This window comes from Argopecten irradians, chromosome 3, assembly GCF_041381155.1.
Source record: "Argopecten irradians isolate NY chromosome 3, Ai_NY, whole genome shotgun sequence".
Classification (NCBI taxonomy): Eukaryota; Metazoa; Mollusca; class Bivalvia; order Pectinida; family Pectinidae; genus Argopecten; species Argopecten irradians.
The window spans coordinates 31,370,998-31,387,471 of record NC_091136.1 but is presented as its reverse complement, the minus strand read 5'-3'; the positions used below and the strand labels follow the sequence as shown (position 1 = coordinate 31,387,471).

The following is a 16,474-nucleotide window of genomic DNA, read 5'->3' as shown; positions in this document are numbered from 1 at the left end:
TGTTCCGCATCATTAGTGTTTTTTAGATCTTAGAAAACCATGCGTGATTATCGTTTGGACCTTTTTCTATATTCGTAGAGATTATTTTAATCATATCTGTGATGAAGAAATAAAAAATAAGTGTTCCTTCAATAGTTTCCTTGTTTAACTGTATAAATTACTGTAGGAGGGTCCTGGTTGGGTTGTAGGTTTTTTAGGATTACGAGTTGATAGCGGAATTTATTTTTCTAAAAGCTTCACATAAAATATTATTAAATGAGAAACATACTCGCTCAAGGACCTCTTTATTGAGCTCTGTTTGTTCTCTCTACACTATTGCTTTACAGTGTCAGTATGATAAGAGATGTTGTTTTGTTTAAACATTTATATGTGCGCCGATAACTTTCATACTCACGAATCAATAAGAGCTTTTCATATTTATTAACCATTATTATAAGTACGAATAAAAGCTGAAAATGTTTTTTGGCAGTACTGCCAAAAATCATTTTATTTACATCTACAGTACAATGAAATGAGTACATATGGACGGCCAATGAAGACAAGTTTTGGTCTACAGTTCCATTTCGCATTTTTACAGTGTCATTTGGAATTGTAAAGTGATTTCTACCTGACAGGTATGTTACAATCTAAACATACATAGGGCATAAAAAACAAGAAATTTCATAGAGCTTAAATTCTGTCTTGTATATAATGTTTACAAGACATCATACATTTCTCTGTCTATTTGAATGATTTCCTAAACTTTATTCATCAAACCTGATGGTTTTTCTATAGATTACTGAAGAAAATACAACACGTCAAAATTTTCGCCCAGTTACGGCACATATAACCCAAAGATACAATCTGAATGTAATGTTTGATATCGAAACAAGAATTAAGTTGAATATCTAAGCAGAACCATTTATTTTCGAGATGTTCACTATATTAATATGATTTGAGTTTGTTTTTAATAAGGAAACACATTGGCATTATTTATTCTAATATTTTTCATTTCCTTTTAAGCTAATCTTCTGTCGGTAATTGGGACAGCATTTGAAACTTCTCACATGTGCCACACATTTCACTTTACCCAGGTTATAATAACTGCGTCCCGAAAAAACATGTTCATGACATTATGCCCGATATGGAATAGTGTACTGATTGTGCATCTGCAAAATGCAAAATAAGTTATTTTATAGTATTTTTTTGTGTTAACTAGACATACATTTATATATTTATATGAATAAACACCAATTATTGTTCAAATGATGAGTATTGTTTATGCTTTGTCGTTAATTGGAAATATTTAAGTAAACGTCCTGATAACACGAATATTATGAATCAGAGGTCATTGTAAAGAAAACTGTCTGTCATTAACTTTTAGATTAAAACTGAAAGAACTATTTCGATGTATAAAGTTGTTTTGCATTACCGCCATGCTATGTTAGTGGATACGACACATCTATATATTCAAATTTGTTACATCATATGTCGACCAGACACGAATTTTCCCATAAGAATCGACTGCTACATTCTACATATTACAGAATTACTCCATTGGTGACCAATAACGCCTTTTTAGTTACATATTTTTCAGACAAATGTAGCTTTATCGGGGAGTATCTTGAGACTTCAATGACTTTTGTCCAGAATTTATAAATACCATAACCAACAGCAGCGAAGCGGTTCATGATGAAAATAGACTCAGATTTTGCAGATTTCCAGATATCGCAATAACATAAAATGTTAAACACGTATAATCGAAATCCTTGTAAAGTAATTAATCTACAAATAGAGTATCTCTATTTTTTAATTCATTGAGGGACTCGTTTTTCTATGAAATCATTATGCCGAATGTTTCAGCCAATCAGAGGCGATGTTACGTTATTTGTTTCCTTTATAGAGGAATCATCATTTAAAACATAATCTTTCTTAAAGGAGAAAAAGATCAAATGATGCAGCAAATGAAGGAAGACTTTGAAAAGCGGGAAGCAAATTACATAAAACAAAATAAAAACCTGGAACAGGAAGTAAAGAACTTGGACAAAGCTCTCCGTAAGTTCTTTGTGAAATTGTTGAATGGAGTTCACTATAAACTGAAACGTACATGTACCACTTGTAGTCGATATATTTATCAGTAGCACCATCTTACCCTAGAGCAGACTGATGGAAAAAACAATTGATGGCGTACCCCAAATCCGATTATAACTTAAAAGTCAAAAGGGAACAAAGATGAGATTACATGATATTTAGTCATATTTAACCGTTTTACTGATTCTCACTATTTGTATACCATTTCTCTCAGCTATATTTTATATATTATTCAACCGATTACATTACTCAAACATCTCTTCTTTGATGTCGCCTATCAATACTTGTATTATAATTATTAAAATTAAAATGAAAAATTACGTATTCATCTTAATTAACGCTGATAAACAATCTTCGAATGACCCCATTCGCACAATGGTTAATTGCATGTACTTTGGACATGTAGTAAATGTTGAAATAATTTTGAAACGGGTTGAATATGTGAATGTGAATGTTCAGTATCTTGCTATTGAATATTTGAACATTGGAATGGTTTATTGATTTTAAGGCTGACAGGCCATTACTTAGTGGTAACAGAATAAATGCGGCCAAAAAAAGGTCAAATAGGCTAAAACTTCAAAAATATTCTTTTAAAATTCTGGAAATGGTATAATCAAATACACTTTATAGATAAAAAGGTCTTAAAGGTTTCCCCTTGGGGATGGGGTCAAGTTTACTATAGTTTATATAGGAAAAAAACACATTAATGAGCATTTTTTGCTCAATTTTCATAGGAAATGAGTCAAACTTGGTTAGAATTATTAGTCTGAGATAGCATTTCATTACCATATCCACATTGGTCCTGGCCGACCCCCTGGGGGCAGAGGGGCGGGGCCAAAAAGGGTCAAATAGGCTAAAACTTCAAAAATCTTCTTCTGAATTCACAGATTTCATGGAACCAAATACTCTTCATAGATTGGAAGGTCTTAAAGCCCTTTACAAAAATTGTGAATTTCATCTCCCTGGGATCTCAGATTTTCCCCTGGGAAGGGGGGTCAAATTCACTATAGTCTAAATAGGAAAAACACATTTATGAACATTATTATTAGCTAAAAAGGGTCAAATAGGCTAAAACTTCAAAAATCTTCTACAATTCTGGATATAGTAGAATCAAATATTTATAGATGGAAAGGTCTTAAGGTGTTTTATAAAAATTGTGAATTATATGAAGTTGGAGTCTCACGTTACCCCCTGGGGAGGGGTCAAGTTTACTTTAGTTTATATAGGAAAAACATATTTGTGAACATTATTTGCCCAATTTTCGTTGGAAATCAGTCAAACTTGATTAGAATTATTAGTCTGAGATATAGCATTTTAACATCCATATCCGTCCTCGATGACCCCTGGGGGAGCAGAGGGGCAGGACCAAACAGGGTCAAAATTATTAAAATTTCAAAAAATACTTCTAAGTTCACAGGTTTGATGGAAGCAAATACTCTTCATAGTCTAAAAAGTCAAATTTATAAATCACTGACCAACTTCAAGGCCCAGCATATAGTGTTTATATGTCTTTAATTTGTTTCATTATTTGTTTCATTATATATTCTAACTCAGGTGACCGTAAAGGCCCATGGGCCTCTTGTTATGTTTTAAGAGTTTGACAATTAATTTAACCTTAATTTTAGTTTTACTTCATGATAACTTCAAAGTTTCAGTACGGCGTCGAACTTATATGAGTGTGATCAGGCGCATACATTCGACAGTTATAGTTAGTAAAGTTAGAACTGAATTTGAATTTGAGCTAGTGTTTGCCCTAATATACAGCCGATGTTAGGATTAATGATACGGGCGTTTCAGTTTTGATGGACGTAATGTAAGTTTTCTATATTTTAAGCTTCAAAACAAACTCGCGTCATACATGTAATGGTAAGAATTAAATATTTCACATTATCCTGCAGATAAGGACGACTGTGAAGTCAAAAAGGAAGATTTGAGAGAAGAAATAAAAACACTAAATGAAGAGAACGAGCGGCTCCAAAAACATGAAGAATCTCTTAAACAAGACATTGAAACAATGAAATGTGAACATAGACAGCAGGTGGCAGACCTTCGGAGTTACAACTCTATGTTAATAGCGAGAAATTCAAAGTTAGAGGAGGAACAAGGTAAGTTCAGTTTCATTAAACAGAGCAAGTTAAAACAATCCATAATTGGACGGAATTTCGTGGTAATAATTTGATTTATTAATCTATTAAGTTTTATGGTCTGTGACTTGTTGTATTTTTGGCATAGTAAAATCATTTAAAGTGTTCTACATATTTTCTCTGCCTCTCTATGTTTTAAACTTTCGATATTAACCGACTTTTTTAAAGTTCATATTCGCAAAATCATTAAACGATTATATTAAAATATTGATTTTGTACACGTTTAAAATAGCTCGGAAGTATCCGAACTGTTCCGATCTATTCCGATCTGTACAGGTATTGCCGATATTGACCAACTGACACGGCTCGGAAGGTTCTGATCTATACGGGTATCGCCGATGTCGGTCACGTGATGCAACTCGATTTTCCGGTATTACCCGAAAATTTTGAAACGTTGCGTTGACTGTGGCGGTTCTTTTAAAACGTGTGATAGTTCATGAGACATTTACCGCTATGTCAATAGTATATTGGTGCTTTCATGGATCTGAACCATCATGTTTTATGAGAGTTTGTGATGGTGAAAATTACAAGAAATACAACTTTAAAGTCCTTACTACTTTTATTGTTCGAATTATGTAAAACACAATGGTCTTCCTGTATATTTTTGAAATATGAATACATATGTATCTACAATATCTGGCGTTTCGCTACCAGATATTTGTGTATATATCCTTACTAACAGAATAAGGGTTTTGCGTAATATTCATGTTCTTTGAAACCAACTTGTGACTTAAAGTACCTGTGATTAATTATCGCGTTTTTCGAAATTGATGAGGTAGAATCATATAACGGTCTAGATTGCGAAATTTAGTCGTCATGAATCAGTTGTTCGGGAGAAAAACTCGAAATTACGTCGCCGCCAAAATAGAAAAATAGTTCAATCCTAATCTCAACTTAGACCAAAACCAAGACAGTCAATAAGCCATGCACAGCAAATTATCAGATTTTAAATCATAAAGGAACTGAATACTTCACAATGCTAAATTTGTTTGCTAGTACTTAATCATGGAGCTTTGTTCATTTGTTTCGATACATGTGAAAAAATAACATTAAAAGAAATTGAACTTAAGAATATATATTAACATGTACCAGTTACCTGTGGTGTGTCATTAACGTCGGAAAAAAAACGATTTTTTTTCAAAACAAAACTTTGCAACATGACAATAAATTAGTGCAGCACTTATCGTTATTTTATCAATCAATAATTTATGTTCCACGGCACCACGGCATATCAATTTTCACGAATAGACAATTATTTTGAAATATAACTATTCAGTCATTCAAAGAAAATGGTCCCACTTTAATATAAAAACGATGAAAAAATCAGAATTGTAATAACGACATGTGAAACTTTGGTATCTCTTATTTTCTTTTCGGATGTAAGGAAATATATTCACTAAGCAGAAGAAAAAATCCTTTACGTGAAATTCCATATTATCTATATTTATAATGTTATGGAGGCCTAATCATCTGATGATGCATTGGGTTAATTGATAGCAACTGGAATTTTACTTTGGTAGCAGCTACAAGTGTTATATATTATGTGATATAACAGATTTGTCATACTTTATAAGTGTCAAACAAAACAACGGCAACAATACCCTATCCAGCATATCAATTTGAATTGAAAAGTAGCCTCTACTATATTTAGAAAGTATATTAAACTTTCAAATGATTTGATGATTAAGTTTGGATTTGATGCATCATTCAAACCAGCTTATGCTTTGTTACGGAAGTCATATGTTTTTATATAAATCACTAATTCCACATTCAAAATTTAGAAAAATAACATCATTGTCGTGGGAATTATTCATATTTTGCAATTAGAGTATTTGGACAAACGAAGAGATGGTCTGGCATATCATTCTAGTTATAGAAAGATCGAAGGGAACAATGAATTGAACGACGTGTGATCCTTTTTACAAAGAACAGTAAGCTTATGTGTTTAAAACGTTGGAAATGTGAAATCAATGGTCAATAGACGAACATATAACTCCAAACCCTTGCCAGAATATGTTTATAGAAAGAATTTCTGATGAAAACTCATTCAAAGTATTTTCACTGCTATTTCAATATTTCTAACATCCGTAACACTATTCATAAATAACCTACATAATGACTAAAATAATTAAACTACGTTATATTGTATAGAGATTGACTGTGTAACTATTACATACTCGTCGTATTAGTCAATAAAAATACAAAATATTTACGCCAAATTATTTCTCTCTAGCATCGTTGATTCTGAATTGTGAGCAACTGATACATACCCGTTTTAATTTTATCAAAAAACATGTTATGGAGGTTAGCGTCTTAAATACGACACTCAACCTTGATGACGATTTGGACAAATACTTTTGAAGCAGTCATTCTGACTTTAAATTTGGGATTGAGTCATATAATACATATAACCATTATATTTTGCGGTTATATTTTATATTGTGTTATCCTTAATTTTAGTTACGGGTGGTATGTGGAGTTCGGCGACGTTTTGAAATATGCAATTGAAAAAATTGTATCTGACGATCCTTTATAAACAAAAAGTATCAGATTCTATAAATTTGTCAAAGTCTTGCCACCACCAAAAATCAACATTTTACCAAAGACAATATTGAAATGTACTAGCTCTTAACTGTCCTATAAGCAAAGGGACATCGAAAAAGGCGATTTTCAAGCTTATTCCAAGCAACAAAGACAAGAGCTGGTTGGCGGAAATAACCCATTCCTATTTTTTCATGTAGCCTAAGACCGTCGTCTTACATTTGGAACGACAAATTACATACAACAGACAACATTATTGTGAAATCCTCAAGCGACAGCTGCTAAAATTTTTGAAAAAAGTGGGACCATTTTTGTGGAATGGCTGTATTATATTCTGGGAAGACATTTATGTGTTAAACATGAATTACTAAACTACATTTCAGGTGTGTACAAAACACGTATGGAAGCAAAGGAAAAAGAAGCAAAAGAAGAGAAGCTACAGACATTAGATCTTCATAAACAAAAGGAAGAAGAAATCAGACTTTTAGGAATGAACTTGGAACAAATTACAAAATTAACTTCAGATTTTGAGGAGCAAAAGGGGGAAATTAAATGTTTGGGCACACAAGTTTCAAAACTTGCGGAAGAAAAGACAAATCTGACGTTAGAGCTTACGAAAGAGAAAGATGAAAACAAAGAGGTGAAATGCAAAGAAAAAAGACTTGGAGAGAAATATACAAAACTTCTTTCGGAGCTGGATCACCAAAAAGACGAAATCAAACAATTAAAGGAGAAAGTAGAGACACATGAAGCAGAAAGGACAAAGCTCAATTCAGAGCTTGAGAACCACAAAAAGGAAAATGAACAATTGCAAGGAAAAGTGGAGACACTTGAAGCAGAAAAGAAGAAATACAGTTTAGAGCTTAAAAATCACAAAAAGAGCAATGAACAATTGCAAGGCGAATTAAAGACAGTTGAAGCAGAAAGGACGCAACTCAGTTCAAATCTTGAGAACCACAAAAAGGACAACAATCGATTTCAAGGAAAAATGGACAAATTTGAAGCAGAAAGGACGCAACTCGGTTCAGAGCTTGAGCACCACAAAAAAAGACAATGAACGATTGCAAGGAAAAGTAAAGACACTTGGAGCAGAAAGGACACAGCTCAGTTCAGAGCTTGAGGATCACAAAAAGGACAATGAACAATATAAAGAAGAAGTAAAGGCACTTGAAGAAGAACGGACAAAACTCAGTTCAGAGCTTGAGAACCACAAAAAGAACAGTGAACAATATCAAGGAGAAGTAAAGACACTTGAAGAAGAACGGACAAAACTCAGTTCAGAGCTTGAGAAACACAAAAAAGACAATGAACGATTGCAAGGAAAAGTAAAGACACTTGGAGCAGAAAGGACACAGCTCAGTTCAGAGCTTGAACACCACAAAAAGAAGAATGAACAATATCAAGAAAAAGTAAGGACACTTGAAGAAGAACGGACAAAACTCAGTTCACAGCTTGAACACCACAAAAAGAAGAGTGAACAATATCAAGGCGAAGTAAAGACACTTGAAGCAGAAAGGACAAAACTCAGTTCTGAGCTTGAGAACCACAAAAAGAAAAATGAACAAGTGCAAAGAGAAGTGAAGACACTTGAAGAAGAAAGGACAAAACTCAGTTCAGAGCTTGAGAACCACAAAAAGAACAGTGAACAATATCAAGGAGAAGTAAAGACACTTGAAGAAGAACGGACAAAACTCAGTTCAGAGCTTGAGAAACACAAAAAAGACAATGAACGATTGCAAGGAAAAGTAAAGACACTTGGAGCAGAAAGGACACAGCTCAGTTCAGAGCTTGAACACCACAAAAAGAAGAGTGAACAATATCAAGGCGAAGTAAAGACACTTGAAGCAGAAAGGACAAAACTCAGTTCTGAGCTTGAGAAACACAAAAAGGACAATGAACAAGTGCAAAGAGAAGTGAAGACACTTGAAGAAGAAAGGACAAAGCTCAGTTCAGAGCTTCAGAACCTCAAAAAGATCATTGAACAATTGCAAGGAGAAGTAAAGACACTTGAAGCAGAAAGGACAAAACTCAGTTCAGACCTTGAGCACCATAGAAAGACAAATGAACAACTGCAAGGAGAAGTAGAGTTGGAAAGAACAAAAATTATTTCAAAGCTTGATAACCACAAAAAAGTCAATGATGATCTGAAACACAGGATTTGTAAGTATTGATGGTTCAAAACGCCGGAAATAATGCGAAATGTTTGAGATTTTTGAATTAGTATGCGAAATAAATACGCTAGTAAAATATATGTTAAAATCACTCAACGATGTACATTTTTGAATTCACTGTAACGGTTACTTATTTTCATTTTTTATCTCTATTTCAAAGTCTTTATCTATGTATTGTGAATTACCTTCAGTTGAAAATGAAGAAGAAATCAAGCATTTACAAGACGAGATACAAGAGTTAAAGAAACCAAAAAGGAAGCATATTGGTATGTTGATAAACGTTCTGTGTGTGCATACTTTTAACTCATTATCGGTATTTATATACTAGAGAGAAAGACATGATTACACGTTTAGGTGTTTCATACTGCCTACCAATAAACCAGTATATCAGTTCAAGTGTTCAATCAGCCGTAGTCTTACCTGTGTGACAAAATATTGTGCAAGCTAATCATGGTTTTTCACTTGGTATATTTCCATTGATAAAGGAAGTTCCTATGTTTCATTTTCGATCTACTTAGCAATACGTTTATCATTCCATCTGGGTTCCATGTCATTCTACATCAATATAGCAGAAAAAATACTACAGAAGACTAGACAATATTTTAGTCGATAAATTTATCATTCAGAATAAAAGAGAACATAAGAAGCGATTTATTCAAATTATATCAAAACCGCTTAAAAATCGCCCGTTATCTTTTGTGTAAGTGAAGACATGGGGAAGACTCTACTAATGTGACGCTACCGAAAAAACGCGTTTCGAAATAAACAATATTATTACTAGGTTTTATATGTGTTTTACATAAGAACACAAATACACATATGGCCAATGACCCACCCACAAGAAATGTCAACATCGACTTAACTGTTGCTAATTGAATTACAATATTTCTTTTTGAACAATCGTTTATTTCTGTTGTTGTCTTTATTATTCTTATTTCTCATTATTTTCATTACACCTGCTCTTTAAATTTTCATTTCAGCTCTTGGAATCCGGTACGGAAGCTCTATTGGGAAGACAATGCTTGATATGGTGACGAAGGAACTGACCCGGGGGTTAGAGCTGAAGATGGATATGACAAGGTTTGATTTGTCTGTCAAACTTTACCATAAGGGATCCGACTCTCCCAAAGGTCCTTTGGTGGTGCTTTGTTTGAACATGTCAAGGGTTGGAACGAAACATACAAGACGCACTAATTGGAATCGAAGGTAAATTGAATATCAATAGTATCAATTATTTAGTACTTATTTTTATGTTATCAAATTTCAGCGCAACGATGAATTCACGCAATCACCATAATGTAAACATAACATAAATGAAATTAGTGCAACCATGTTTTTGCACAACAATGCTTGAACGAAAAGCACTTAAACATATATGTTCACTGTATTAGCCATGGTATTAGAGACTGCAATAGCTCAATAACAAAAAGTATCAAGATGGCATAATCAATGGAACAAAAGATAAAATGAAAAGATGTTAACTCGAAGATAAAAGTACCAAGGTCAAAATTCAAGATATCCGAGTATTCGAGTTAATTGTACTTTAAAATACAATCAAAGTACTCAAAGTATTACAAATACAACAACAATGACATCAAATAAATTTTCCAAATCAAAATATATAAACCATTATAAAATAATTAGTTATCATTATTTTTTTAATTGTGAACCATCATAGAATACTATGTACAAATGTATTTACCGAGATGACAAGCTTTGAAATTCCTTTTGAAGTCAGATAATTTAGACTAATCCATTATAAAAACATCAAGCTGTTAGGCATGTGTCTCATTCCCCAGAAAACAGATATTATATGTCGTAGAAAGAAAAAAAAGCTTAATTCAAGGCTTTGTGTATTTATCAGAAGTCAAATTCTTGTGGCCGACTTTGATATCAATTATTTAATATTCAACTAATCACAGAAAAAAGATATGTTTTGTTTGGCATTCTTCTTATTTAAAATTCCAACATAAAATAAAAGAATTCAAAACAAAGAAATCATTATGTCTTATATTAATTTAAAATGAGTGTTTTGTGTTACACTCTTGACTCTTGTGTTGCACACTTCTGTAGGTAAAACCATGCACAGAGCCTTTACCTCAATCTGTTTTCAACAATCCTTTAAAAATATGTAAATGTACACGAAAATGAATTCTGATCAGTTTATTTTATCTCAGTTCTATAAGCCTTAGAAAGTAAGAACAATTTGTATCATTTTTAACAGATATTATGTAAGTAAGACAGAGGAGTCACCATGCCAGTGTGCATAGATTGTGTGTATACACAGTCAGAAATTACTGGTAAGGTATAATCTGTGTATTATACACACAGGCTATTCTAAACACATGATGTGTTTTCTATCAATAAGACGGCAGTCTTCCCATGACTGCCTTAACAGTAATGCAGTAATTGAAAGGCCACCTTCTAATTGGTACAAAGGAATGTTATTCAATGAATAGAGAATTTATGAATGGACGTTTATGAATTAAATAGTTCAAGAGGACACCACTAGATGTCATTGTAAGTCCGACGCGTTGTATTAAAAAGGATCTTAACTAACAAGATACTTTGGATTCAACACGGTCTTTGAGTCAACAGTGTCAAACAGCTGAGCTGGCGCTCACCAGGACCGAGGCTGACTGGGCCCGGTGCTGGCTAGGACCGTGGTGCTCTATTTCTCTTAAAATAATTTTCCTCAACAATTGTGTCTTAAAGGGACAATTCAATCTAAGAGTACATTAAAATTTGCACATATTTCGGAAACAACCCAGTTCTAATAGAAATTAATTTAGTTGGTTTTACTGTAAAATGCCAGAAAAACGCGAAATGTTCAAACTCGTTTACTGTCTGCCATTAAACATAGTGGTCGGAAGTATTGTATGCCGAACCCTGGCCCTTGCTAGTGCAGTAAAGATTTTTTTGTCTAGAACTACTCAAATCTTTCTTACAATTGTGTGTTTTACCTTATTAGATGCATGTTCTTGTCTAAAGATAATTTGATCAACTCCCCAGTGGTTATGTATTGCATTTGTTTAACGTGCGTGATTTTGGCTCTGGTAGCTAGGGGTACATCGTATATGTTGTACCTGCTTAATCGTATTGATCAACAATTTGGATTTCAATCAAAATACTTAACGATGTTGTGAAATTTGTCAATATTTCTTGTTATATGTTTTATAAGGAATGTAGAACAATACATTTATGTCATATTTTGCTTCGTGGTTATGTAACAGAATTAGCCTCATTGAATTGTCCCTTTAACCTTGTAGCAATATTTGCCTGAGATATATGCCATGCTAGGTGGTTTAACTAATTATAAACCAAAATTACCGAGAATTTTGATATATTTTTATTACAATTTTTACTTTTATTTATTCTTGATTTTTGACAGCATTTGCCTCCCTTTAATCGTTCATATATATATCTCAGACGTTGTTACATGCTTAGCTCAGTTCTTATGCATTAAAGTAATTGAAACAATATGCATTATTTATATATTATTCCCAATGCTTAAATGCTTATATTTTAAATTCATTTTAAATGTCGCAGTCATCGTAATCACGCAATCAGCCATCTACATTAATAATTGTGTACTTGCATTGTAGTATATATATGCTGCGGCATAGGATAAACGGAACATAATGGAGTTTAGACACTAGTTGTGGCTTCCAAGGGTAAAAAATACCCTGTATACCAACAGAAACGTAAATATATAATTACATATATGTTTCTGATACCAAGACTAAACCTATCATAAATGCATTTGAAAGGTTCGCAATTATTCTTAAACGGCCCGTGTACTGAGACTGTCCCAGTGAGGGATAATTTGAATCAGGGAATGTGAAAATATATAGTATTGATATTATTTGCATCAATTAATACTGACATACTTATAATAAAAACAAATGTATAAAAGACCCGCTATCTTTCCAAACAAAAAATGTGAATCAATTAAAAACAATAATAATATAATACCACAAGAAAATGGATCTTGATATGCCTAATATAAGATTTCAACACATAACAAATGCAAGATTTCCGTCATAATCCATACCTTCTTTATTTTTACAAATGATATAGCTAATGAACTTGAATCAACAACACGTTTATTTGCTGATGACACTTCTCTTCAGAAGTAATCAGTTTAAACAGAGATTTAGAAATAATTCCGGCAAATCGATTGGCAAACACTAAATTGGCTTCAGATTATTTTTCATAGTTATAAAACTGAGGTAGTTTTTATATCATTCTGATTTAGAGATTTTTTTCTTGAAACCGTTGTTACAATTGCTCTTTGGTTTTGCTACGAAAGAAGAGCTTGACGTATTTTCATTTTTTTAAGTGGGCGTTAGATATATGTCTTTGTAAAGCGTGTCAGTCGCGATCTATTCAAGTCAAGGGCATATGTTTAAGTTTTGTAAGATTGTACACATGTCATATTGGGGCCAGTTTATAAATACCGGATTTCAGATTTTATTTTACTCCCAGACATGTAAGTTTGTATCAGGAGGTCACTATACATTTATTATAGTCATATATGTATAAAGGGCACATAGCGTAACAGTGCGTTACAATATGTGATAATATTTACATTTCAGTTTTCACCTTCCTATATAACCTTACTAACCGGGCAATCGTTTACACTTGCGTAAACGCAGAGGGGCTGCTGCGCAAGAACACAAACCGAAACACTGACTTCAGCCCTTATGTGAATGCGCATCCGGTTAGGCCAAAATATATGCCATGACAAAGGTTCGATATCAACATCAGTTTGAATGCAATGGAAAGCATTGTGTTAATATTAAGAAAATAAAAAAATGAAAACATGGAATAAATGGATTAAAACGCTAAAGTTGTTGTGGAACTATATCTTATTTACTCCCGGAACTGGACACATTTTCCCGCCAAATTGGAGCCAGTTGTTTCGCGATTCCATCAATTACTCAGCTGTTCCATCAATCGTATAACGTTGAAAAAACGAAGGTTTATTTCACCGCAACACTAAATTTAAATGAAATGGTCGGTCGAAATGTAAATATAAGGAATGATTTATACTTTTTGTTGTTTACTGGTGTGTAAACTGCATTTTTTTGTACAGATATTTCAACATGACGCGCTGACGCGCGTCATTTAAAATATCTGTACAAAAATGCAGTTTACACACCAGTAAACAACAAAAAGTAAAAATCATTCCTTAAGTAAATAAGCCTTTCATTTTGATAACAGTATGGTTTTTATAATAGTAGAGTTTGAGTTTTACGAGTTCGGCTTAACAATTTCTATTTGTTGCATCTGCCGAACTGTGAAGATGTTGCCGTGATACAAAATGTATTTGACATGCTAAATGTAGTTTTAGCTTAATGCTTTGGTCACAACTCCTTACGATTAGGCTTAGGATGTACTCCCGGCATGGTTTTTAGTCATTTTGGTCTGGATCCCGGCCAGACACCAGACATGGCCGGCCGGTGGCCGAGGCTTTCATGCATAATCGGGGAGGTGTCCCGTATAGTTTTAACTCGGCCGGTTAGCATTATATGTTAGGTCGATATTCACTGCCTCACCGGTCCCCAAAAAATTCTCTTTCGAAACAAACGCCGTACGATTACCGTACGGCCTCCTTTTTATGTAAATGATGTGCAACAATTTTTTGACCGGTGTTGTCCGATGTCGGGAAAATGGCAAAACAACCGGAGTACTCCCGATTACCCTCTATCTCCGGATACCGGCCGATCATTGTGACCTAAGCATTATAACCTAGATTAATTTGTTCGCTAAAAGAAATACTTCAAATTAAAAATAAAAAAATAAAAGGAGTGCTAATTAAAGTATTGGACAAACGTAGACAAAATGCTGGGCTGAAATTAATATGGTGTTTTCTCTTTATTAGTCGGCATCGATGTGATAGTGCTGGTTCTCCACCATACAAACAAGGAAAACCTATCGTCCCTGACACCTACAGGTCTTCGTGTCACAGGAAAGGAGTTCCGAAAGCTTGGAGCTATTGTAGACATGGCGTTCAGTAGCGAGACCGGGCTGTATGAGTGTGATCTCAACAAGAGTGCCGTGGACAAGATGGCGGCAATCCTGTCAAAATGATGAAACATTTCGCGCGAAAAAAACCCACTGTTTATGAGGTATTTTGTAAATGTTTCATTGTTTTATCAAACTGTCGTAACGTTTGTCATATAGAAACAATTTATAGTTACATTTTATGTCAGTATCTGCTAAAACATGTGAAAACCACTTCTATATATTAAAACAATCAAACAATCCTACAACCTTCCAGAGACAAGAAATTGAGAACAAAGGAGACTACGTTAATTGAACCACCACTGTATTTTGGGGAATAATAGACAGTAGTCCCCATAATAATGGCCAGCGAGTTATATAATGGACTCCTAGGTGTCCATTATTTAATAAAATGGTCATATCCCACAAAGGACAATTTACTAGCTTGGTTTTAATTGAGCCACGACGCCTGTGATAAAAATACCTATTTACAGTTTCTCAGTTTACCTCTGATTTCGGACATTCGAAACAAAACATCCCAAAATGTTTATGACAATGCCTACAAATCGGTATTTTAATCATAAGATTCTAAAAATGAACCTTACTTGTGCTTTCGTAACAAACCTTAGACACATGCAATAAACTAATATACGAACCAAGCAAAGAACGTAAAATTCACTTCGTCTTTGTCTTGTGAATGTTAAGGGTATTTAGCATGTATATCTTCTAACTGTGATTGAACTGCTATGATCGTTGCAGTAACTGTTGCTATGCCATATGTTGCCTTTATCAGATCGATGTTTTGGATTAGTTTCCTTATAATTATATTTTGATATTATTTTTATGTACGATATATATACTTATTACCTGGTAAACAAAGAAATGTCATTGTAATGTGCTTCTTTAAGTATACATGCCTATATCATCATGTGATAGTTGTTGACATATCATGATTTATTACATGCTCATGCGGTTATTCTATGATGCGTATTACCAGATATACAAATGGAATTAAAGTATGATCATAAGGAAAACAATACAATGTATGCCACTATGCTTTGATGGCATAGTCTTTTGGCACATGATATTTGATTATATTATATACCATTATATCAAGGTTATAGTCAGATTTTTAACTTGAGTCGGTCTTTTTTCCTTTGTTTCTGTGCGTCTGATATTCCTTCTTCGGATGACGTAAGTTGTTCGCATTGTGTCAGGCTCTTGTGAGATTGCACGATATGGTGAATTTTCTTACGAGTAGATTTTTTTCGTGAAAGACAGAAGTAAAAAAAAATCTTGAACAACCTTACATAGTATTCTAAACATTTTGCTTTAACATTAAATCATTTAACAGTTATTAAGTTCTGTTGGTATTAGTGACACGATTTATTGAGCTCATATTTTAATTATCACCTTTTGGTCTCTTTGGATCAATAAATGTTAGATTCTACCTAAATTTAAAGAATCGTTATATTGAAAGAACAACGTGGTATAAGTATATAAAATTTATACAACTATCAAAAAACTACACTGTCAAGA

General features: G+C 33.4%; 1 protein-coding gene across 1 annotated transcript; it reads left to right on the top strand.

The window, feature by feature from the left end:
* Nucleotides 1–1,931: 1,931 nt before the first annotated feature.
* LOC138319628 (uncharacterized) lies at nucleotides 1,932–15,759 on the top strand. The gene is made up of 7 exons (XM_069262778.1): nucleotides 1,932–2,034; nucleotides 3,969–4,175; nucleotides 7,139–7,565; nucleotides 7,666–8,915; nucleotides 9,118–9,192; nucleotides 9,907–10,132; nucleotides 14,814–15,759. The coding sequence occupies exons 1-7, from the start codon at nucleotides 1,932–1,934 to the stop codon at nucleotides 14,947–14,949; spliced, it is 2,424 nt and encodes an 807-aa protein (XP_069118879.1). The 3' UTR covers nucleotides 14,950–15,759.
* The last annotated feature ends 715 nt before the right edge of the window (nucleotides 15,760–16,474 follow it).